General features: G+C 34.0%; 2 protein-coding genes across 4 annotated transcripts; one reads left to right on the top strand and one right to left on the bottom strand.

Moving 5' to 3' along the window:
• Positions 1 to 85: 85 nt before the first annotated feature.
• LOC105432486 (insulin-like growth factor-binding protein-related protein 1) lies at positions 86 to 3220 on the top strand. The gene is made up of 4 exons (XM_011647318.3): positions 86 to 280; positions 551 to 749; positions 2008 to 2311; positions 2561 to 3220. Exons 1-4 carry the CDS (start codon positions 123 to 125, stop codon positions 2728 to 2730), a joined length of 831 nt encoding a protein of 276 aa, XP_011645620.2. The 5' UTR covers positions 86 to 122; the 3' UTR covers positions 2731 to 3220.
• Positions 2819 to 24479, bottom strand: prom (prominin). Of its 3 annotated transcripts, none has more exons than XM_089072168.1 (18): positions 24329 to 24479; positions 22063 to 22213; positions 20822 to 21202; positions 20182 to 20237; positions 19775 to 19950; positions 19021 to 19208; positions 15840 to 15935; positions 13211 to 13413; positions 11951 to 12086; positions 7449 to 7619; positions 6874 to 6892; positions 5461 to 5655; positions 4819 to 5041; positions 3934 to 4233; positions 3638 to 3796; positions 3355 to 3482; positions 3226 to 3270; positions 2819 to 3104 (listed from the first exon to the last, which is right to left on the bottom strand). In XM_089072168.1, exons 2-18 carry the CDS (start codon positions 22076 to 22078, stop codon positions 3074 to 3076), a joined length of 2523 nt encoding a protein of 840 aa, XP_088928294.1. In that variant the 5' UTR covers positions 22079 to 22213; positions 24329 to 24479; the 3' UTR covers positions 2819 to 3073. The 3 variants fall into 3 exon arrangements, with proteins under 3 accessions (XP_088928294.1, XP_088928289.1, XP_088928291.1); XM_089072163.1 differs by having other exon boundaries at positions 6874 to 6973; positions 24329 to 24478; XM_089072165.1 differs by lacking the exon at positions 24329 to 24479 and having other exon boundaries at positions 6874 to 6973; positions 22063 to 22255.
• Positions 24480 to 24564: the final 85 nt, after the last annotated feature.

Genomic DNA, 24564 nt, shown 5'->3' with positions numbered 1-24564 from the left:
ATATATATCACCTTATGAAAATTTTCTTTTTTAATATATACGATGCATCCGCCTCGACACATCCCCCATCACATTGAGAGTGACATGGCGAATAGCGCTCGCGCTTTCTGTTAGTCGGCGAAATGACGCGTCGGAGAGCGTTTCCGTTCACGTTTTTGTCAGCGTTGGTGTTCTGTGTAACATTTCAACGAGGTACTCCCGCTGTTGCCGGAACCATAGAAAATAAGAGTGTTACTGAGAAAGCACGGCCAGAAGGCTGCGTCGAGTGCGGATATTACAGGTACATTGCGGTTGCAGACAAAATTGATACAATCGAAAATTGTAGCAGCATAGTATACTAAAGAAACTTACAAGAAAATCTGACTCAGTATTACAAGTATCTCATATAAAGTTTTAATTTTCCTATATATCCATTTAATTTCTTTTCTAATTTATATTATTGATATTATTGATGAAGCTATGTCTTGAGGAATAATTTTCTAAAATTTGAGATAAGTCGTCACTAATTAAGCAGAAAATATCTTTTTTGTTCTTTGTTATACGTGAATAGATGTCCAGAGAATCCTGGTAAATGTTTGTTGGGCTCGGTGCCTGATCCTTGTGGATGCTGTCCAGTTGGTTTATGCGCTCGTCTCCTTAGCGAGCCATGTTGGAACGCGAGCATCCCTCTTCTATCCCCAAAGAGCCGTAACGACGGATACTGCGCAAGAAATTATCTATGCGAGTTACGTTCCGATCTACAAGAAGAGGTATAAAACACATTTTGTTTTTACGAGAGCTAAACGAGATCTTTAAGCACGTGATTAATTTTACTTCAATACCTAACGTTGTAACGCAAAAATTAATAGCCTAAAAAGTCCTTTGTTCGATGTCACAAAACGTATGCTCGTCGCTATTATTTATGATTACGATTTTTAATTTAGTTATGAACGCGTGTGTGCGTATTTCTAAAGAAAAAAGTGTCTGCGTGTTTCTAAAGAAGAATATTATTTATTGTCATATATTTGCTCTTACAAATTGTACTATAATATCTTTAAAGAAATCTGTATTTATATAGCAAAATATTTAATTTTTTTAAAGAAGTATTAAGTAAATTATAACTTTCAAAAAACATTCATTGAATTTGTGCGAAAAAAAATTACAAGTTACATCATATGCGACACTCATCATCTCCGTAAGTGATGAATTCAGTTTCCCAATTAGATTTAAGAGACACCAGTTCTAGATACCGGCTTCAATGAAGCGCGGTAATGAGATGTCCCGTTTTCCCGAGTTACTTTGATACGAGATAGGCGTCATTGCGCAAATTATATCTAAGACGGAGATATATATCATCCACCTACTGAGTTACGATGCCAGTCGGATCTAACGCAGCTTCAAGATTGCATCGGCAACTTACGGTCGCTGACCCGCTCCGCTGGCCTTTTCGCATCTAATTTCGTCTTGTCGTGCACCGTGGACCGTGATCGCATTGTGAGAATATATGCGCACACACGTCATGCAATCAAACAATCAGGCAGACCGATTATGATAGACGCGAGCTGTATAAGAATACTTTTCACTCTGTGATCTTAAGGGGTAGGAACTATATTTAAATAGCCGGAGCGCTTCTCATTCGGAAGGCTCATTCCGGATGGCTGCACGAATAATAATCATTTATGTTAACTGTTTACAATTAAACTGTTTGTATGGTCCAAATGATTTTCTTAGCTAAACAAATCATTTATGAAGATAATCCGTATGAAGTGTTATGTTTGTGCAAGTTCTGTAGAAATTCTCAGACTATAGCCGAGATGTGCTGGCGCACAAAGTATCACATTACCAACTTCAAACGATTTAACTTTTCTGCAGTAAAATGAGAAAATTGTTTTGTCTCCAAATATCAAATGACAGTTTTGTCTGTAAAGTGGAAGAAGTAATAATGACGACGATATCGACGAGTTTTATGGTTTAGAGAAAAAAAAAATGTAATTATTAGAAGAAACTTGAATTTGCATTTTTATGCAGGATGCTCCGGAGGCAGTCTGTGTTTGTATGGAACAGAGTCCGGCATGCGGTAGTAATAACGAAACTTACGCAACACCATGCGCGTTGCACGAAGAGGCGATGAAACTCAGGAACTCATCTTCCTTGAGATTGCAACATCTTGGTCCTTGTGAAAGTAGACCTTGGATTCTGTCAACTTTGGAGGATGTTGCCTCATCTTTTGGTCAACGCGTCGCACTCAATTGCGAGGCAAAGGGTTTCCCTGTGCCGGATATTTTTTGGGAGTTTCATTCGGCTGATGGAAGAAGAGTACTGAAATTGCCGGGTACGTAAAGTGATATAACATCAACAAATTGAAATAAAATATTTTGTAAAAATTTTGTTACAAACGGGTTGAAATACGATATAAAATAAAATTATTTCGGATACACTGCGGATAGCGATGTCGGAAAAATAAGATTTATTTGGCAGTGGCATTTAGCAGCTTGAGTTCATCTTAATACGCGATATGATATTGCAAGTTTTACAAACATGCTGTAATAAGGAGTTTACTGAATTACAGTTTTATTTACAGGAGAGGAGCACGAGGCGACGGTACATACGAGCGAGGGTCCGGAGCCTCTTATGCGAACATCTTGGATGCAATTGACTCGGCTGAATAAAGAACACATTGGAATATATCATTGCATTGCTAACAATTCCATAGGCGAAGCAAGCACAGCTTCATTCGTGTCCATGTCGTGAGATTATATTTTTATTTTGAGACAATTTTTCGTATAACTGTTGTATGCACGAATACAATATGAAAAGAAAAAACAAGCTAGCTAATATGTTTGGGAGATTTATTTTTTTAACAAACTGATGTACGAAGAATTCTTCGCGCAGATGGAATAATTCTGTGTGATCGTGTCGATTTCATAAAAATATATGAACGGCAGTTGGCTCTTAGTCTGCTTTCGGCAAATTAAATACAAGTAAAACTTATTTGTACGATCTATACTTCAAGCTTTTTCAATATTTTCGTTATATTAAATTCTGACACTATATTAATTTCTTCTTGAATCTGTTTGCAATGTCTTCATCTTCGTTACCAATCGCTTTGTGGCGGCGGCGGTGGACTATAAAGTATAATTAATTATAAATACAATTTTATTAATACAATAATTAATTTTATACACGCTTTTAATTTTATAAATTATTCAAATATAAAATAAAAAAAATACATTTAACTTTACTTACTCTGGCATCTGCCATGTTCTGTCATCATCCGTGTTGAGACTTCCCCTAAAAAAAATATTTTTTTTCGTTATATAATTTAAATTTTAAATCCTTTATGTTAAATAAGTAACTAAGAATAAAAGTACTAACGTTCTTGTTGGCAGCAGAGTATCTTCTACGAAATGAGATTTCTTATACACCAATGATAAAATATGAGCTGTTGGCGTGCTGACTATCATCACAATTATGCTTACAAGCGTAGCAAACCAAAAACCGTTCTAAAAATATAGATTATGTAAGAAACTTTATTAAAACGCGAAATTAATTACTTCATTTATAAATACATTGTATTATTTGTTATTATACATTTATTTTTTATTATACATTCTAACAAATACATTCAATTTAATTACACACTTTAAATTATACGTACAAAAGGGCTCAGAATGTGAGCACATAGTAGGTATCTCAATCCTTCTAAAACATCCCATAAGGGTCGACACTTGGAGATTCCCGTGCCCATTTCAGATAGTACGTGAGTTCGCCATTGATCTAAGTAATTTGATAGTCGGTCCACGTACAGTTTTGTTTTCTGTAAACGTGATTATTGAACAATGAATATCGATAGCTTGTGGCATTTTCTATCTTACGAATATCTACAGATAACTTTTATTATATTTCAATAATTTATATAAATTTTTTAATATTATTTTTAATACTATTATTCACCAATTGAGCAATCTTCTCTCCCTGATGATCTATGTAATATTGTATTGTCCTCAGATGAGAAATTGACTGATTAACTTGTCGCCAAAGAGGTTGCACTTGCAATTCTAGAACTGCAAGGCGGTAGACCAAATCGTCCTGTAACTTCATTAGCGGCTTCACCCGTCGCAATGTCAGATCTCGCATTGTTGTCCCAATGCTTTGCAGTTTCCTGGCAATACTTCGGTCCTGCAGCTGACGGGACACATTGTCCAGTTGATCGGACAACGTATTTATATCTTTACTTAAGATTGGTCCTTGAATCTACGAAAAAATAAGTAATTGAAATTCACATCAAAGAAGAAGAAATTGTTTTTTATATTTATATTCTTATATAATATGTAATTAATTAACATATATTTCATATTTTTGATAACTTTTGTTAATTAAAATGTTAGAAATGAGAAAGAATGTTAATTGCGTGAATGATTTGTGTATACAGAAGATATTATAAGATATTAAAATAAATATGTACGTGTATACGTTAGGTACTTTTGATAAATTGGCATAGTTATGCGCAGTTAAATAGACTTTAATTAGTAGTGATATTAAACCATAATCACGGAAACAACTTGCTGTGAAATCCGTGTCATTTATCATAAGTAGCCGTCTAGTATTATGTAGTGCAGCTGTGCAATTTGTTACTTCACTTTAATGCCGGTGAATTTTTCCTTTAGGAAAATTCTTCAAAGCCGAGTAAGCTCGAGCTTTAATCAAGTTGTTAAAGTCTAGTAAAACGTCTGTTTTCATTTTAAAAAACATAACTTCGTTTTCACTTGAAAAAAATATAAAAATAAAAAGAAGTATATAAAATATAACAAATACTTATAAAGTAAATATAAAAAATACCATAATTCTATGCGCAGTAAGATTCAAACCACAGGCGTATAAAAGATCCTGAAGACGCTGTCGCAAATTCGGCGTTAATATTTGAAGACCTTTCAAATCGATTTTGATATTTGAGATTGCTCTGGACAGACCCGGCCATGTCCAATGCACAGTCAAATGTTCCAGTTTCATCGCATTTTCCAGCCCAAAGGCAGGATAAGCTGCCTCGTTGTTTCGACATTTTCTGCAAATAAATAAATATTGCTGCTGAAAGCCGTAACACGCGCTGTAACCAATTTGCTATGTCTATATTACAACCTGAGGGGTATCTAGTAGAAAATATAGATAAAAGGAACATAATTTATATTTCAGACTGCAGTTTACAGTCAAATCGTATAAATAAATATAAAAACAAATTTATTCAACGCTGCAATGTTTTCATTAAAACTCACAAAATATTATATAACAATAAAAATAAAAATTTTATTTTATTGAAAATACAATTGCGACATTGATTGAAAATATACTTTTAATTAATAACTCTCGTAACATATCCAGTTTGTGCAATTTTCAGTGGAATTCACTTTTATTTTATGTTAATTTACGTTTTTTTAAATACAATATTTATAAAGTTTTATTAATTTGATTAGGGCAACGGCTTACTCAAAGAGTTCTTTAAGAGGAACTGTGAGTTTTCTTCCCAAAAACATTCGAGTTTCTAACACAACTTCCATAATACGATAGTTAGGATCGTACAGCGGTCGACACATCAACATTTCTGTATGGCTGGCGATGCCCAAAGAGACGATGAATACTGCCCATAGTGTAATCGAGATGAAACAGCTCGTGGCCACACCACTGAAATCCGATCAACACACTCAACTTGGCGATCTGTCTTATTGAGATCTATAAGATTACCTCCGATCAAGCCTCAGCTGTCAGAACTTACTAAATAACAATTATAATTCTTCTTTTTCGACGTTTAGTAGCAAAGTTTTATAAATTTTATCTAATAATAATTAATAGAATTGTATTATATATGCGTAAATAAATAAATATCTTATGTAAAACCTTATGTAAAATATTTATTTAATAAATATATGTAACACATAAGTTTATTTTATTTATTATTGCATTATATATTATAAAATTTTATATAACATTATTACATAAATATTATGATATTAATAAATAATATTAATATCATTATTTATCAAAGTAATAAAATTACTTTCAGTTTTAAAGCAAATATTTAAAATAATAAAAAAGATAATAAAGTATAAAATGCAAAAATAATCTGTGTTACCTGTCCATAAAAGAAACTGCAATTTCATTCACTATAAAGCGAATGAAATGACTCTTTTGAGCCATATTGCAATCCGTGATAAATTAAGCTTAATAATAATTGCTGTTGTTAAATAGATAAATTAATATAAAAAGAATGAGAGAAATTTATGACACTGATTTTATAATATATATGCACATTTAAAAAGTAACTAATTCAAATAAATAAAATAAAATAAATGGATTTTAAATATATTTTTCTTCTTAAATAGTATTTTCAAAAAATAATTTATTAATATATTGTATTTTATAAGTTTTGATTTAATAATTATATAACAGTCAATAATATAATTACTTATTATGCAATATGCATATGGATGGTTATATATAAACTAATATATATATATATATATATATATATATATATATATATATATATATATTATATATTACTTATATATATATATATATATATATATATATATATAAGTATGCATGAATAAGGTGTATATATACATGAAATTTACAATATACCTCACGTGCGCTATGTTGATGTTACTCAATAATTTTAAGGCCTACATAGGCATTGTTCCTTTCACGACAGAATGAATGAAATAATTAATTACAGTTATTACGTAATTATACAAGACAATTAGTAATATATAAAATTTTATTTAACTTTATTTAAAAAAATAATATTTGATAATGATAAAGAAGGTTAAAAATATACCATTAAAAATATAACAAAAATTATGTTCGATTTCTACTGTGTATATATGTTATATAACTTACCACAAAAGCGTTGGACGCACTTTATTTTCAGATGATCCACAGTGACAGCATAAAGCCCCAATCAGTAATGAAAGAACTGGTAAAATGCATAGAGCACTAGCTGCGCATAATTATAAGTAAACAGAACGTGCGTTATATTCCATCAACTTACTTTGGATATTTTTAAGATGCATACTATGCTTAATATATATTAATCTTTTAAATGTAGTCTATTACATTAATCTAGTTAATCTATTATCTTTAAATTATTATTATTATTTTTTATGCAAATGCATTTTACTGCAATTAATTCAAAGAAGTAGTCCTATCAATTTTTCTTAAGATTATATTTTATAAAACACATGACGTATACATTTTATTTGCGTCATTATAACAGAATTATTCAAAAGTGTCTCAAGATATTTTTTTTTAATATTACTTTGATTTATATAGAAAAATTTATGTAATATTCTTCATGTTATCGAGTTATCTTTTTAAATCTATCACTCACTTGGAGATGCGATCACACGATTTCTGCGATTGTTTTTCAAATGATAGCGCGACGAATAACGGAAATCTTGAAAAATTTTACGTACCTGTTCCAATGATCCATCTGATATGCTCGAAAGCGATGATATGAAGTATAATGTGATTCGTGACGTTTCTTGCAGATTCCAGTTGCTTTGAAAGTTCGAAACTGTTTGTCTCCATCGTGCGTGTTTGATCGACAATCCTGGCACGTGCTGCATTGATCTCGCGCCGAATCTCTAGACAAATATAGAATTTTATTTATTGTATCATAATTTTTCATTATTCGATGTTACAAATATCTTCATAAAAAAGGGATATTTGCAGAAATTTTTTTATAGGAATACATGAGAGAGATACATTCTTGCGCTGAATTATGATTTATTAATTTTTAATGTAAAATAATTGAAAATAAATATTAGATTAAATCCATTAATAATATTTCCGATGAAAATTAAACAAATTTTGTATAATACTTGTGTAATAAAGTTTAAATTTAACATAGAGAGTTACCGCGCATAATGACAAGATTCTCAAGATAACTCGATAACTTTTAATATTATATTTCACTGTCTCAGGAACGAAATTTCTCAGTAATAATTTTCATTAGCTGACATTATTAAGCCATCAAATGAGAGAGATAAATAGAACAAGTCGATTATAATATTTTATGTTATTTTTTTTTTAAAGAAATACACATTTATATACTATTCGTTAATTCCGCATAGAGTATATTCTACATAAAAGTTATTCGATCGTTTATCTTCCCTTAACACATGGAATACATTAACAGCAAAATGGCAAAATTTCGAATGGCAAATTTTCTTTGTAATAATCCCGAGTTTTCTTCGTGAACATGTAGAAACTTCTTCATCAACAATCTCCGATCGACAAACCTTGTTGAGCTTATTCGACTTTATCGTCGGGCAATGGGCGAACCTTTACAAATTTTTTACGACTTTTCTTTTCACGTAGTAATATTAATGCGATATGGATTTCGCATTAGATGCCGACCGATCACTTCTCTATCGGATCTGTCTGTCGATGGATGGCGGCGAGCGACAAGCATTATTGGTCGATGGCGAGTTAAGAGAAGTCGACAGGAGTACAAGTCCACGTTGCTCCCGGTTCATCGACATTCCAATGCTGTAGCATCCATCATCCTTCATTCCTTTAGGAATTTTCTAAATTTTCTTTATTAATAATTTCCTTGGAATCTCGATATATTAATCGAAGAACAATGTTCATTATTCAACATAAATTTTTTTGTATTATCAGTATTATTATTTTACACCATATATTGAATCTGCTGGCAAACATATATATCCTGCTTATATTTTACATATATGCATATAATTAGTAAAGCGTATCTTATTTGTTGTAGAAATTTAATACATACAGAAATAATAAATAATACTGACAATTTATAATACTATTATTAAAACCAGACTGCTGCACGCTTACGAAATTATGAAAGAAAGAAGAATTTAGAGTTTAAAAGTAAATATAATTTTTAAAAATGTATAAAAATTAAATTCATTAAACTGTTTTAATTTAATATTAATTATAATTTTCTTCTACGTTTTAGTTTTCTCCAGTTTTTTTTTTTCTAGATTATTGAAAAAAGAATTGATAGGTATCGCACGTGCATATATGAATACACATTTATGATATACGTATACAATTTTTATTCATAAATTCTGTTTTAAATTTATCTTGCTACATATCGCAAAGCACACACATATCGGCACTAACAAAACCGTGAGTAGAATAGGTCCGTGATATTGTCCGACACGACGGACTGTCAACACGTGACTTTCTCAGCATCAATCACCGCGATCCCATCGTGAAAGTTTATATGGGTGTCTCGGAAAAGATATATAACACGATCGCGGGGTCCACGAAGATGTTTACTCGAAGCATTTACCGCATTTCGTTTGTCTATTAAGGATAAAGTCTCCCGACTCTCCCTTTTCCGCCGTTGATCTCATGCTCATCGCATTCTGAGGCAGAAATGCTGACGCGATCCCCCTCGGCTTGTGACGAAATATCGTTTATACAGTACGATGTGGAAAAAGGGCAGGAAGGATGTGCAAAAACGCTATTGAGAAACGCGACGTTTCACGCTAAACGACTTGATCTAAAGAGCAGGAGAGAAGAATGTCGGAAAGAAGGAATCTCGGTAATTGATTCATGTATGCGTGAATTCTAACTTCTATTTATCAGGCTAATATTTTTTTACTTACTGTCATTTCAAATGTATATTATATATGTTAAATATATAAAATAAGATATAAGATAGTCTATACATAAAATTCAATATTCGAAGTCTTTAAATATTGTGTCATATTGAGTGTAGAAAAATAGAAAAATAGAAATATCTGCTACATATTATTTTAAATAGAACATCCCCGGATAGTGACCTAAATTTTATTTTGTACTTTTATTATGGTTGTTATGATTGCAAATCGTTCTTGGAATAATCTTCCTTTGAAAATAATCCACTGTACAATCGACTGCATTCGAGATATTTCACGTTGCAAATATGCAATATTTTATGCAATACAACGCGGAATTAAAACATGCATCACATATTTCTTGGAAGCTGTCAACGTTTTGGAAGACTTGAGTTTCGAATTTGAAGATATTCTTTATAAAGCTTGACGAAAACGGAATAATGATCTTACACGTAGTGAATATAATTAAGAAGAATATTCAATATTCTAGTTCTCTTACGTGCAAGCAAATAATATAAATTTAATATAAAAAAATAACAAAAAAATAATAGTATAAATTTTGTCAATATAAGAAGAATTAAATCATGTCATTGTTGTCATACTTGTATTTTTTTCGCATCTTTCAGAGAATCTTAATTATCAGAACATCAAAATGCACTTTCATAAAACTAACAAGTTTGTGTTTTCTCAACTTCGTTCGCGATAAAACGTGATCTGGATTTAGTCTGGTTTGTTTACTTTCCTTCGAACTTATAATATGCCTTAAATATATCATGGTTCCTGCACGATATATAGAATAGGATGCATAGTGTAGATAAAAGAGAGTATCGAGGAAGAATACTCGAGACGGAGATAACGTGAGCGTTATGAATCTACAAAAAGAGTATTCCCTCTAGAACTTTGCTTTTTCACTGCATCTGTGCTTCTTCGATATTGACTTTATGTCAAAATTTTGTTTGTGAAATATTATGTGAAGCGTTTCAAAAAAAGATTTCGTAAGTTTGATATTGTTTGTTTTGAAGCACGTAGCAGTTCGAACATTTATAACCGGATTCTTCAGTATGAGAAATCTATTTTTAGCACTCTTTGTTCTATCAAAGTCGGCTTTCTTCGCTTTGTAGAAGTTTTCAAATTATACCAAACATTCTGATATTCGTGTTTAAAGTACCGAGAGCCCGCTGCAAAAAGGTTGAGTCGAGTATGTGCATTTCTGTACGTTCGTGCATTTACTATGGAAATAATTCTTTCGCTACAAAATCCATCAGACTCTATTTTCTTTTGTAGGAATTCATTCTTTAAGACAATCGAAATATGCGGGTTGTATTCTTTAGAATATAGAGAGACCAATGAGAATGAGATTTATCGACATTTGCTACAGTTTAATCGCGGCGAAGGTGCACAATTCTCCGTTTCTTTTTTTCGCCTTTCCGTCTATTTGTGGCTATTGTTCCTTCCCGATTGCCGCCCCGAATTTGCAGGCGATGGAAATTATTCCATGAATAAGCTGACGCATTTGTTCATACAAGATTGTAGAATTAATCGAAAAACTCACAGACTGTGGGTTTAATTATATACTTTTGTTTATATTAAAAATTTTAATTTTCATTATAATTAAAATTCAAATTTTTTATTATTTTTTAACGAGATGTAAATTATTATAAATATAATAATGTGAAATGTTAAAATAAGAGACTTTAACAAATTAAGGCCATATGTTCAAGAATTGTTCGTGCAGCGAAATTTCTTCATCGTGAAGTAATGTATTTAAGCAGATTAAGCAAATACGAAGAAAATATGAGAAATGTGAAATGTATGCATCTTGTATATTTTCGCGTTCGTAAATTAGCGAGTTATGCCGTGAAACAGCAATTGTTGGTGTTATTTGCCGGCGCTATGAGCCATTTATCCAGCTTAATTCGCGTCATCTCGCATAACACGCGGAGAAATCTGGCAGTGAAGGCACTAATTTAGCTTTCTTCGGGAGCGCGAGCTCCACGGCGAAGTTTCTACACTGAAGTGTCGTCGCGATCTCCACGTGTCGTCGCGAGTGCCATAACGTATCATAATACATGGCATCAATGCCATGAAACTTTTCTAACGCTATAGCATACCGTCCCCTTCCTCCCATCCCTCTTAACCATCCTGGTTCTTCTCAGCCAAGTAGTTACACGCCCAACTAAATTCCACAGAGTCCACCTTCTCGAATTCTCCAACGCTCGGCTGCAACTGGCTCGTATCAAAAAAAGCTCGGTATCGAGAATGCGGATCTCGTGACTTTTTTCCGATATAATAATCAACTCAGGGAATGGAACCGTGAATATTCTACTACCTACGGTTGCGAGCATCCAACGTGGTCCGAGCGATGTGATGCGGTACGTGAAGGTACTCTCCGCGAGCCTGGCGCCCTGCTTCCGTCAAATTTTCTCGACTAGTACTCCGTAGACGCAGTAGATGGTCGTCTCTCAATAGCTGCGATAGAAAATATAGAAATAATTTCAGAATAAGAAATGATTTGTAGGAAATCTAGTAGTTACTTCACATTAAAGACAAATAAAGATTTCTATTGATATCTCTGAATCAAAATGAATTGATTTTTGTATCTGCAATTTTATAATTTCCTTATTAAAATTTGATTTATTTATTCTGGAACTACCGGTGCAGACACTTAGAAAAATAAAGTCGCTTATGTGAAGAGTAAAGAGCGCGTCGATATAATATCTCGAATTTTGTCTGAAAGAGTGAGTTTAATGTGTTTTTTCCATAAAATAGCGATATTTTTTAAAACAATGCAAAAGCAGTGTGATTTTAAGAAATAAATGAAGTTGTATATTTTTCAGGGCATTCTTCATTAATAGGAATTTATCGAGGTAAATTTCTATCTTGGAAAAATTTCGAAACATTGAATGGATGATAAATCGAGATGGAGAAGCGGAAGTTGCACGAGAACCACACTGCTATTACGTGTTACATGCATTCTTTCAACAACAATAAGAAAAATAGGTGCACTTGAATCTGAAGTGTTACATGTATTCGCGTGTACGTGCGAGGGGCGTATAACTAACTTCGTGACTAACGAAAGAAAAAGAAAGATCCTCTTAAGGTCTTCACTGCAACTATAAACGGATCGCCTCTCCGTTGATTTAAACAAGTATTATCTTTATTTTATATTTAAAATTTGTTCAAACGTGTAGTAAAAGAAAATTGACGAATACATTTAAATGATGAAAAATGATGAAATAAGATACACGAAAAAATGAGACGTGTTAAAAGACAGAGGCGAACAAAAATTTTTAATTCAGTCACGTGTAAACGTTAAACGCGCGTAATTTTAATTAAAATTCCGAAAGATAATGGAAGATAAATATTGCTACAGCGCTTGGATTATACAAATGTTAAGCGTTATAATTTTAATGGTTTACTAAATGCATTTTATCCGCCTGTGTCTACTTATTTTCGTCGCTTTGTATAAATAAATAAAATATCCCCGTCGAGAACCATAATGAAAACGTTGCTGCGAATCAAACCGTTTATCCCGTCGAGTGAACTCCGGAATTCGCTATCCCGAACGAACATCAATCGTAAAGTTTATTCACCCGTTCTATCCGTAGATCCAGGCGAATCCCCGAAGAGTCAATGACAGCACAAAGAGAACGATCTGGACCTGAGCATGCTCTCACCGTACCTTCCAAGTCTCGCCGTATCTCGTCCGTTTCCCTACTCAGTTCCAATCCGAGTTCATGAGCTCTCTCACCCTCCCTAAGCAAAGATTCGGCTCTTGCAGATAACTCTTGCGTCGCTGAAACGTGCAATACGATACCATTAACGGCGTGTGTATTCACTGTTCTCACCTCGCCTAACATCTTCAGTAATTGACAGAAATCATCCTTACAGTATGAAAATTAAATTGTCTCTAGTCAATTTATTATAAAATTTTGAAGGAGAATCATTGGCACTTACCAAACGTGAAATACTTGTTTCTTAAATAAACTTTGGAATCGTGAAGAATACGTTGCGTTTGCATCACTAATATAAAATCTCGCTAATTTAATAACCATCAGCATTTATCTTCGTCCGCGTCTGATGATAACTCAGATCGATGGACTTAATAATCTTAGGACAAGCTTTCAACATACTGGGTGCTCGAGTAAGCTATCAAACTATTAATCGACAACCGAAAGTAATAACGCGCGGTATAACGAAGCAATTTATAAGAGGCCGTCATTCGCCATTTACGTATTAGACTTCGTCTGCACTGATGAGAAATATATGATAGCGCCCGTATCACGTTGTCGAGCATTTGCCATTGTAACAGGTTTTCGTTACTTGAATTAATTCGCTACAAACGCACACCGTCAAGGAAAGCGACCCTTAAGTCGTAGCCTGCGACTATGTCTGTAGACAAAATATACGGCGTGTTACGAAATTAATCGTCGCATTATCTTGTGCATAAAAAAGAAAGAAATTTTAATGATAAGAATCTGGTATGATTTTATATATACACACAAACACACACACACACACACACACACACACACACACACACACACACACACATATGTACACATGTGTATTATAACATAAATGTCAGATTTAATTAACAATTTAAAAATGAGTATAACATTTAATAATTATTATTCGACAAACTGCAAGTCTTTAGAACTTCACTTGCGTACACATAGTCAAAATTTTCTCTAATTAAAACTTCTGGACGCGAGTGGTGTGTGAAACTTTACCTTTCTTATTTATGTTGGCTCAATAACAGCTTCTCGTTATTTACTCCGACAAGTAAACTCCGACTTTACAAATTCATATATCTGTTTTTCGTGTACTAAATTGTGTATTAAAGTCATATATTACAAACTGTATCTGAAGCTATTTTAAATTTTCCAATAGTCTAACAAGCAGTTTAACGAAATCTGTTGATTGGAACAAGTTTCGCAACAGAAAACAATTTATTTCAAGAAATAACTTTCTATCTCTCCTATAGCTTCCATTAATAGTTCTTGTAAGTAAACGGCGTATTAAGAGTTTATTTCAGAACACCCGGTACAGAATACTAAGTATAGCGTGTAAGTATGATACACGTGTAGTGATTAGACGGAGTTGCTCGATAGGAGATAGCAAGAGCGAGAGACCCGTAGTTGCGGTGGTACCTGCTAATTTAGTTAGTACACTGTTAGTAACTTAGTACCGTGACTAAGTGACACTCCAGGTCGAGAAGGTCACTTAACGGTGGTGAATTCATTTGAAGAGCGAGAATAACGTTACCAGAAACAACCTAAACCAGCCGTGACATCGAGTAAATTGGCGGTTCCAAAAGTAGCATGTTACATCTGTTCGTTGCACAGACGTCTTTAATTACTCACGCTCGAGCAACCAGACAGTATCAAGTAACCAATATTGAATTAGTACAAACTTAGTAAACATTTCATAAACATAGCGTAAGGAATGAATTTGAAGTAATTAATATGTTTTCTTCACCTTTTTTAAAAAAAAAATCATCCATTTTAATCATGTGCTAATGAAATTTTAATGAACAAAACTTTGATATATGTGGCTCATTCTATCAAAGTGTCAGATCTTGATTGGGTGATGACGCGATGAATGAATGATCGTGTGATGCAACTGCAGAATGCGATGAAACCACAGAAATCGTCAGATTTATTGTGACCGCGCGTAGTTCGTGAGCTAACGAGTGAACGACATGGTTCCTCCACATCGTTCCTCCACACGGAACGTATAACTCGACGCATAAATTATTATACGTAGAATGCGAGTACTATGTGTAGATATTGCGGTTATGAATATGCAAACATTTCGGCGCATAGCCATCTTCCCATTTCGACTAATATTGGTGCGGGATATTCAGCGATATCCCCGCCGGATACGATAGTTGAAATTATAAAGGATGCTAATTTCTCATATTATAGGATAATAAATTAAGAGAACACCTAATCGCGAATATATCAATATGTGCAGCCGCAAAACGCTGCTAGAAATTCTAGTCTCGTGATTTCTTGCAACTGTAATGGACATTCGCAGAATAGATTGTACCGTATGATGCGGTTCAAAAACTTTTAGAAATAACGATTAATAAACGTTACACCTACAGATTACAGACAACTGCAATTGCGTTATACGATTGGCGTTATACGATTTCAACGATCAAACTTTACTTTCCATTCTCTTATTATTAAAACCATTTTTTATTATAGCTTTTACCATTTCCCAGGTCAACGAGCGCATCCAATGCCACGTCAAGTCCAGTCTCAGCCGAGAGTTCGGCCTGCACAGGTTTACCCAATAATTCTTCGACATCTGAAAAACACGAGCGAATTGTTAATGCATGCGTCCGCCTTTAAACAACAGATATTCCATTAACATACAAATTTTGTACATGCATATACAAAGGATAGTTGATGTCGGAAGCATGGATCGCTTAACACTTTCTGTAGAACACTTTTGACGATATATTGCCGAGCCATCAAAAAAACTTCCCGCCAATCACACTTTCGAAGGCTCAGGGCGAAAACGTGAAATTATTAGAATATCGAACGTATGACGGGATAAACGTTAAAAATGGAACGTAATCACCTCGGGCTAACGAACACGCGACGACCATGTAGTATATAAAGCGCAAGCGACATTGTAAATCCCGTCACGTCGGTGCGTGGCAGTAATAATTTATCCGTCCTGTATCCGCGTCAGTTATCGCAATCTGATAGGAATTTTGGAACCGGCGCGGGTGGTTTGTGATAATACAGGCCTTTGACGGTAACGCGAAATTTCTGATAACAATTAAAAATGCATTTCCATTCTTCATATAAGAGGCTCACGTGGGAGTTTCTGACAAAAGCAGATGGCGAAAAATCGATGTCCGGCATAAACGCTGCCGGTGATATTGGCCAAAAGCTTTGAAATCTCGAGTTTAATTTGCACCATCGATCGTACGCGTACGCGGGCGTACGTGTATTATGTGTGTGCGCGCGTGATTCGGCGGGGAGTAGTCTTATGATATACGTTTTTCATATATAGACCCTGAAAGAAACGAACGTAGTCACGTTGTCGATAAACCGTATCGTTGTCGTTCCACTTGGCGCGCGGTACGTGATCTGAAATCAAGACGCGGCGCGGCGACGTGTATATACGCGTGGGGCTTTGTACCGGGCAACGCGCATAATGCAACCCGTGGTTGCATTACACTAACGAGCTCAATTTGCTGAGGGTTGTTAACGTGCCAAAGGCGATAGACCTATTACGCGACGATTATAGACTGCCGATACAGCTTTCATTAGACGCGTCTGTAGACGCGCCTATATGCGTCTTCAGCCACGAGAAACGTCATTCATTAAATGGCGCCGGACATCGGCACTTCGCCTTGATAATTCATGCGTTCAGCCTATATTCAGGTCAAATTTACTGGACCGTGTCGCGTCACAGGGAAAGAAGTTCATAAATATTCCAAATTGCTTTTAATTTAATGGAAGCAAGCCGCAAATATAACACGCGCAATGAGTTAATGATCAAAATGTGCCTTATACACGTATTTCGTTTCACGAGCAAAATGTTATTTGATATTGATGGCCCACCGTTTGAGAATAAAAGATAGATCATCGCCACGTTTATGAGTTACAAAAATAAATGTATGAAAGATTTATAGTCCTTCTGTCAGAAATGGAAATTAAAATATTTCGTTTCTTTTCTTTCAAAGATAAAGTAAAACGGAAACAGCGTATTAAAAGATACCTACATTTTATTCAGCGATTTAACACAGCGTTCTATCTTTTTGATGATAGAAATATTCTAATTATTAATATTAAATACTTCCTTATCGTGTATACATTTTTCTCGTCCGTTTCTCATCATTCTGAACGCAATCAACTGAATCGTTATACCATTAACAGATGAATTTATCATGTAGATGAATTCATCATGCGCGCGAGCGAAATGAATACAGAGCATAAAATATTGCAAACAACCACACATCCTGTGAGAGGATGGTTAAAAATATTCCAGCCTGCTAACAAATGCGTCAAATATGGGCACATCGTAAATATAAATGTGTATATAATTCAAGCGTTACGCATTATTTAACTGAAAATATTTCTGGGTGCATATGGCAAGAAATTTCCCTATGCCTGTGAATGCCCTGATGTCATACATAAAACGAATAAAAATAATCAGAGCAAACAAGAACTTTTGAAAATTTTAATACAATTTTATATTCAAATCCTTTTGTCGGGGCTCATGAGCCACAAATATGAAAAGTTCAATGAGCTGATATTATTCCTCATTATTTGCATATCTTTTCATATTGCTACGTTCAAAAAATATTATATTTTTTTTATGTTTTTGTCTGCTATTGAATAATTTTTAACTTTAATAATAATGTAAGAATTTAATATAAAAAAATCTTTTATTATATAGAATTATTAAAATATTTATAATAAATTTTAAATATTAGATTTATATGTATGTCGCTTTCGCATCAGCTCAAATTCCCTAATCGCAATTCACTTATCGCATTGATATATAGTTAAACTGTATATATTAATCGGTTCGATTTTAATCACATTTGCGGTCAGGTTTATGCATGCGATAGAATCAATTAAATGCGACAACGCGCAGATGATTTTAACGTTAAATGCAAGCCTACAGATTTAGTAGTGTAATTAGCCAGTTTGCGGTTTCGTTCAAGAATCAAGGGTGGAGAGGTCGCTTACAACTCAGCGCTATGTTACATCAAAGTAGTAGAGTTCCAGCAATCGAACCGCAAGCGGTTCTCCGCTTTCCGCACTCGACTTACTCCGGAAATTAGTTAATCGGGCCGCGAGTTGTGTTTTCTATTACCATTAGCGGTAATAAGAAATTCCTTTCTTTCTCAATAGGAAGAAGGAATTCTCCCTGAAGTGAAAGCAAAGTAATGAAACAAGCGCGGAAAATGTGCAGATTTTAAACGCATAGATACTTTACAAAGATATTTAATTTCTTTTATCCTGCCTCTCGAGCATCTTGTATATTACAGCGCGTTTGATAAAGATCTCGCATTATGGTCTTTATAATTTTAACAATTCTTTTTCTCTTCTTGCTCGTTGGATATTTCTTACACGTCGGAACCATAACGAGCAAAGGTGGAAACTCCAAAAGAACCAGCGTACTTAAGACAAAGCACACAATTATAGTAACTGGGTTAAGTGTTAATAACGCAACAACAGGAAAGAACATCCGGTAGCATCATCTCAAGCGTCATAACTATAGTTAGCCGTTACGGTTAAAAGTTTTTTTACGTTGTCTTTACTGAATGCAATAAAATAAAGGATTATGATGTAGTCTTTATACACGGTGGAACTTTCCGCGCGTTCATGTTGCGTCTTAATGTTGCTGGAAAAAAAATTTCACTTACTGTCCAGATCCGCGAGGATCGCCTCGCTGGCCACGTCCAAACTTCTCGTGAGGCACTTTCGTAATTGTGATGTAGTGTCCGCGTGGTAGTCCTTTAAATCCTGCAACGCCGTCTCTACTGTCATAGGAAGCTTCTCGATCCCGACTGCCGCCGCTTCGTTGCATATTATCATTGTCACCATGCAAGACCTGAAAGCCACGCATCAAGGATTATGAATAACGTAGTGAGTGCTTGCTTTAGGTAAAAGGCTTTCCGACGTCGTTGTAAGACGAATTGCTGTCTACTTAAATCTTCTCCATCCTCCATCTAACTTCATTTATTCTCACCTCATCCTTGGTCTAATATTAATATAGTATTATAGCTATTCAAACGCAAATGTGTGTCAAAAGATGATTAATACTCTTATATTTGCATATATATATTCGTTAGTTATTTCATAAATGTTTTCTTCTATCAATTTTTTTCTATTATACGTTATTGAAGCATTACTGAATGTTACGAAAACTATTAAAAATAAAACAAAATAATATAGTTAGTAATAAAATAATAAAGGGTATAAAGTAGTAAAGAATATTAATTTTATAATCTGTCTGTAATTATGAGAATTTCATCATCGCCAAATTCGTGACGATTACGTAGTCACAAAGTACAATCAAGAAAGACAGAAGTATCGAGGAACATGAGTAGGGTTGGAAGTGAGGGTAATAAGTTTTCGGAGCGTTGTCTAAGAACGGAGAATCGTCATAGATCCTACCCGAGTATAAAGACGAAAACGGTGAGGAGAAATGCGAGAACACCGGGATGCCGAGAGGGTTTGTAATTCTCTTTGATTGGACGACAGGCGAGCCAAAGTTCCATGCCAGGTATTATGCAGGCCAGTACGCAGCACATGCCTACTAAGCTCAGAAAAGCTGCTTCCACGTGCACAGACTATAAAAGTAAGAACAATGTCTTCGAGAAATTTAACAATAGTATTCGCGCGACATTAGAGAAATCGCGAAAATTATGTATCGTTTTCATAGTAAGAAATTGTCATCTCGGAACGAAACGCTCGAGAATGTCAAGGATTTCATTGCGAGGATCTAATGAAGATTTACACTTCCTTCAACATGATCCATTGATTGTCATCTGTAGGTAGTCAAATATTTTAACATGTCTTACCTTTGATATTAATTTGGCGATGCTTATGCGATTTTCCACGGTATCTATTAGTAGATCTGTAACGAACGATAAAAATTAATGTTCTCCATGCATCGCTAATTGAAAAGAAACATTAATCGTTCGATAACACCAAGAAATATATTAAACTTAAATTATTCGTTGAACCGAAAGATATTAAATAATCTAATAAAATCAGTGAAAATAAATTCGCACTTTAACAATATTGAATACTATATTTACAAAATTAATAAAAAATTTCCTTTCTCTACACAATTATATGATATATTGAATCAATAATTATCTCTTTTCACATAAATGTCGTGCTACAGATAAAAAATATTTCCTAATTATAATTCACGGTTATCTACAAAATTTAATCAGTTGCACAAATAAAAGATATGACTATTACAAATAAAACATATAAAAATGTTATGATTTTACACATACGAAATATCTTTTTTCCTAGTTGAACTTTTTTCTTAGTTGAAAGAGCTTAAATGAATTATTGATGATAGCTAAACACTTCTCGTAAAATGCTGACTCCCAAAACGACTCTGTCGAAACATACGTATTTTAAAAGCTTACAAGCTTACTAAAGGTGATTTCACGGAAACCATTTACGATTGCCATTATGCCTTACCGGTCGGTATGTCGTAAGGTTGTACGAAGGACAGGAAGCCTTTGAGAAAATCGAAGACGAACCATCCCTTATCGAGATGCAAACTCGTCATCTTGTAACGTTCCTCCGTGGAGAATTTCGGGAAGTTTAGCTTCGATTTTACATCCCAGTCTTTAGGTAAGGTCAACGTCCTCGGATGCGACACATTCGAGTTGTTCTTCGTACCGTCCACGAGCACGTCCGCCGCCATCATGTCCATCTCGCCCTCCCGTGCCTCGTTTGAGGAACGAAGAATGAGGAAACTGTCGGTGGTCGAACAATTGTTATTGCTCGGGATCAAATCAGTTGAGACTGACTCTTGAAGCGTGTACGCTCTCGAGGTAGTGGCGAGTAAAAGGAACACTGCAAGTTTTGGAGAAGCGGATTTTACGCGATGTTGTCGCGCGCAAATCGGAACGAAATATAAAAACTTATTGAGCCTTAATAATTAATGAACTGTGAAAATTATTTCAATATATAGTATATATACCAGAATTACATAGAAGTGCTATTATCTCTCGAGGCGTTTCCACGAACTTGAACGATTTTGCGCGCCACCTCACTCTCTTTATTAATATTTTTTCCACGATATGCACTTGAAGCTAAATTGCACTGTTTCAAATTGCGTTTAAAGTGGCAATAAAATTGAAATTCTAACTAATACTCGTCGGATATCGAACATTGTTTAATTTTATGAATAGAAATAATATAACTACGATATTTAGAAAAATTTGTGCATTTTAAAAGAATTTGATAATAAATGTCTTATTCTCATCTTATTATTAATAGTACAACCGTATTATTAAAACTGCCCACATTTAAAGAAATTTATCTAAATAGTTGGACAAATTATAGTTGTAAAGGCTTTCTCATTTAAATTTCACTTCAATTTGTGGCAAATTGTATTTCCTCCTTCTGGCAACTGCCTTCTAATATTCGATAAATTCATCACCAGAAGTGGTATTCAAAATTAGATAGAGGATGTTATAACTGAAAATTACAAGGAACAAACGAGAGAGCTTTGAAATCCACTACAAGCTCTGTCGAAACGAGACGCTGTCAAAATAGACGCTTCTTCTGGTTACACTCTTTCATCTTTCTGAGAATGATAATTCTGAAGTGTTTCAGCAAAGAGCGTCGCGGCACGGTATCTTCGCGAAAATTAGATGTATATTTTGCACAACGAGAAAATTTGAAGGCAAGATATAAAAAAATGCTCGTGCCTTGGATCACAGCCATTTTCCGCTCAGACTTCGCAGCTTTCCGACGTTTTCCTCCATACGATAATCGACACTGACAACAGTCACGTCTTTATTGAATCGCAGTTGCGAGTAGACTGCCATTTTCAGTATATGTAGAGGCTTCCGAGAAACCCTGCAAGTGTATTGTGATGTTGTCGAACTCTACAGGGACAATAAGTATCTACGATAATAAGTTAGACAGGGATTGACCAAGTAAGAAAAACGGTGTCACACAATATAGAACAAAAATATTGTAAAGAAATGTAATAATTAGATCATGAAAAATTAGAAATGTAGAATAAGCAAAAAACATGTTATAAATACAAATAACAATGAAACGATCTATTTAACTTTTGGATTAACAATTTTACAATATCATCAATAAATATGAGATTAACTTCAAAGAAATAAATTAATGTGTCAAATTAAGTCGGTAATTTGTGATATACTACCAAAATTTGTTTAGAGCATTTATGCATTGAAAAATGTTTTGCAACATTTGAGTTTCCACTGAATTAGACGAATAATCGCTGACTCGGACACCAACATGCTCGCATACATGCAATAAATAAACTACAAATAGTGCTTCACATACAAATGAAATTTCGCGCTTAGCTTTTAACATATAAATATCGACTATATATGATCTTAATTTTTTCATTATAAGTTTGCGTAATTCTGTGTGATATATTATAGTGTATATTAAAGTTTATAGGAATGCGTTAATGTTCTGTTGATAGATTTATTTTTATGCGATATGTAGTTTATAGAGATATTAATGCACTGTTGGTCACAGATTTATTTCGTTCCCGATCGAAAACAGTCTTGCTTGAAAACAATCTGGCTCGGAAAATCGCAGTTCTGTCGAACGAAAAGTTACTGAAATATATCGATAAAGTTTTTATTTCGACAATTTGTTACAGAAGTTATTTAATAGGAAAAATTAATGAGATCACTATTTCAATTTACAAATGCAAAATAATAAGAAGTCATAAAATATATCTTAGATAGATATATATCAGAAAGTTTTTAAATTTTCTTATCAATCCTTATTAATGTTTTTAATTACACTTATCAATTAAAAAAGTACAAATTAAGAAATAAAACAAATAAATTCTTTGCGAACAAATAATTTCTTAAACTTTACTGCAGCTCATGGTCTTCACTCGCTTGTGAAGGCAAAGAGACGTAATGGCTTACGTTTAAGCCCGACTATGTCGTCAGTAATCCTTTCAGAAACGGAGATCAAGCGAATATAGTTCTGTTTTATTGTTCACCGATTTCTTGTTACAAAATTGTCGAGTTAAAGTTTGAAATGCAGTTCTGGATTATGGTAAATGGCGGTAACAAACTTGAATTGAAATTTCTTATCTTAAGCACCAACTCATCGCAATTCATTGAATCTGTCTTCCGACTAGTGACGGATATTATATCCATGGAATATTCTCGTGGAATAACTTGGAAAGTATTCCGAGAGTATGTCGAAGAATGTACTAACGGTTGGAATTTTAACCGACGCCTGTCCACTTTGTCCCTTATTAAATAGCGTTGTGAAGTTTATATGGGGCTCTATCGTATGTAATATACGCACTTATGCACGTACAGTGGAAGACTTTATGAAAATCCAACTAAATATAAATTAACAATTGAAAAATAACTGCATTATTGCGTTTTCTATATTAAACGTTATTCTGCAAATCTAAAAACTTTAGACATATTCCGACTTCAATATTTACTCACTTATTATAAAAAGTTAATAAATTTACTGAATTCTGCATACTTGCAGATAGAATGAGTATATAGCTAAAGAAGTTAAGTTAATTCGAAAATCAGCATTCTGATATTATCACGTGTAAAGCTTTACTCACGAATCCTCGGCTTTGCGAATTTCGAGATACTTGTAATTTTTTTCATCTTAGTATAATGTTATATCTTAAATACATAACCAGCCTATATATAACCATAATGCATAATGTAATGTGAGAAATGGGATACTTTTGTAAAATATATACTAGATACGATATTCTCTATTCTACTACTTCTACGAAGTAATATGATTAATGTAACATTAATATTGCATTCAGAATGTCATACGACGCGTACGGCGCGTACTTGTATTTAGTATTTTCTTTTTCGTGAAATCTGAATCACCGCAATTTGATCTCTTTTCCTCGCCCGATAACTCCCGCATTTCTACATGATTAGTCTTGTGTGGACGGATGGTGAATCGAAGATTCGAACTACCTACCTACAGTTACTTCCAGTACGTGGTACCAGAATTGGGTTGGCTTTTTGGTAGCAGCGGTGCCCAACCGCGGCTAAATCTTCACGCGGACAAAGTGCGAGATTACTTTCGCCGATGGCGAATGACTGGGTACTCGGCGTTAGACCTCTTCTATCAGTGAATGCGAGCTCCTTACGCGAAGGTGTATACTCGGTCTCTTAATTGGCTGTGCCGTAATTCCCGTTCCGCTTCTCAATGCA

This window comes from Pogonomyrmex barbatus, unplaced genomic scaffold, assembly GCF_055798465.1.
Source record: "Pogonomyrmex barbatus isolate J1 unplaced genomic scaffold, ASM5579846v1 scaffold1, whole genome shotgun sequence".
Classification (NCBI taxonomy): Eukaryota; Metazoa; Arthropoda; class Insecta; order Hymenoptera; family Formicidae; genus Pogonomyrmex; species Pogonomyrmex barbatus.
The sequence above is the reverse complement of the archived record's forward strand: the minus strand, read 5'-3'. Positions and strand labels throughout refer to the sequence as shown.